This window comes from Alligator sinensis, unplaced genomic scaffold, assembly GCF_000455745.1.
Source record: "Alligator sinensis unplaced genomic scaffold, ASM45574v1 scaffold111_1, whole genome shotgun sequence".
In the NCBI taxonomy this organism is placed as follows: domain Eukaryota; kingdom Metazoa; phylum Chordata; order Crocodylia; family Alligatoridae; genus Alligator; species Alligator sinensis.
In genome coordinates this window covers 2563425-2564481 of record NW_005841875.1, presented here as the reverse complement: position 1 = coordinate 2564481, position 1057 = coordinate 2563425, and the positions used below count along the sequence as shown (strand labels likewise).

Below are 1057 nucleotides of genomic sequence, written 5' to 3'. Positions count from 1 at the left end.
TTTCTCCTCCTCCCCCCCCTGCAAAAAATCAGCCTCCAACAAGTACCCGGCATGGAAAATGTAAGCCTAAGAGTTTGACAAAGTTATAAGCAACTGAAGCAGAAACTTGAAATGGGAAGTGTCGTGCTGTTGTTAATAGGTAGTGTTTCTAGCTCCACAGCTATACATTTCTGGAGGGCATTAACCATCACTGACTAGCAGTGTCTGGTCAAGTCAGCAGAATTCTGCATAACAGACTGTGCTGGAAAGAGGAAAATGAGCTTTGGCATTAAGAAATATAAAGCAACAGTCTGCAGTGATGCTCTACAGCCCTGTGAATCGTCACAGAATTGTTACCATGGGTTTAGTGCAGACGAGGGGCCAAGTACAAGGCATAACCTGGCACAATCTGATTCATTACAGAGACTTCTGAGGGCGAGGCCAGCAACTCCACAATGCAGTCCAGGTAAGAAGTAGCTTGATTTTCCTGACACCTCTCCCTGCTGGGGGAGGCAGGGCATCTCTCAGTGCTCGGCCAGGGTGGGGATGTATGTCAGTGCCAAGTCGGGTACAAGGCAGGGCAGATCTGCACCTTTTCATCGTCTCCGGCAAAGCCCTACGACGGGTTTGGAGACCATCGAAGAGTCCAGTCCCCCTCCGCAGAAGTCGCAGGTCTCCCCGCAGGGGAGTGCAGGCTGCGATTCCTCTCCTTTTGCTTCCTCCGCTCTCTTTTCTCTGCTTCCAGGGCGAGGTGCTTTACCTCGAAACAGCCTGCCGCTGAGTTGCCCTTGCGCTGCCACTGGACGTTTGTAGACTAACTACATAAGGCAGAGGAGCAAGAGAGAGCAAGCCTGAGCCGTCCCCAAAGAGCGGGGGTCATGAGCCAGCAGCTGCTGCCTCGGCCATCCCAAACCGAAGCGTCTCCATCGCAGGGGGACACCGAGCGCGCCCACCCCGAGGTGCGTCGGGCACCGCCCCTTCCCCTCTCCTCTCCTCTCCTCTCCTCGGCCCGGGGAGACAGATGACTGCTCTCCCCCGGCTCAGGCAGCGGCGGGGGTGTGGCCTGCCGGAGGCTGGA

At 55.5% G+C, this 1057-nt stretch overlaps 1 protein-coding gene across 3 annotated transcripts in view; it reads left to right on the top strand.

The window, feature by feature from the left end:
• Window positions 1-713: 713 nt before the first annotated feature.
• The window catches only part of JADE2 (jade family PHD finger 2), a 144580-nt gene continuing 144236 nt past the window's right edge, over window positions 714-1057 (top strand). For 2 of the 3 annotated variants that reach the window (XM_025196055.1, XM_025196053.1), the window contains exon 1: window positions 714-938. In XM_025196055.1, coding sequence (XP_025051840.1) covers window positions 858-938 — 81 coding nt within the window. In that variant the 5' untranslated portion in view covers window positions 714-857. The remainder of the gene's footprint in view (window positions 939-1057) is intronic. The other variant, XM_025196052.1, reaches the window with a different exon arrangement.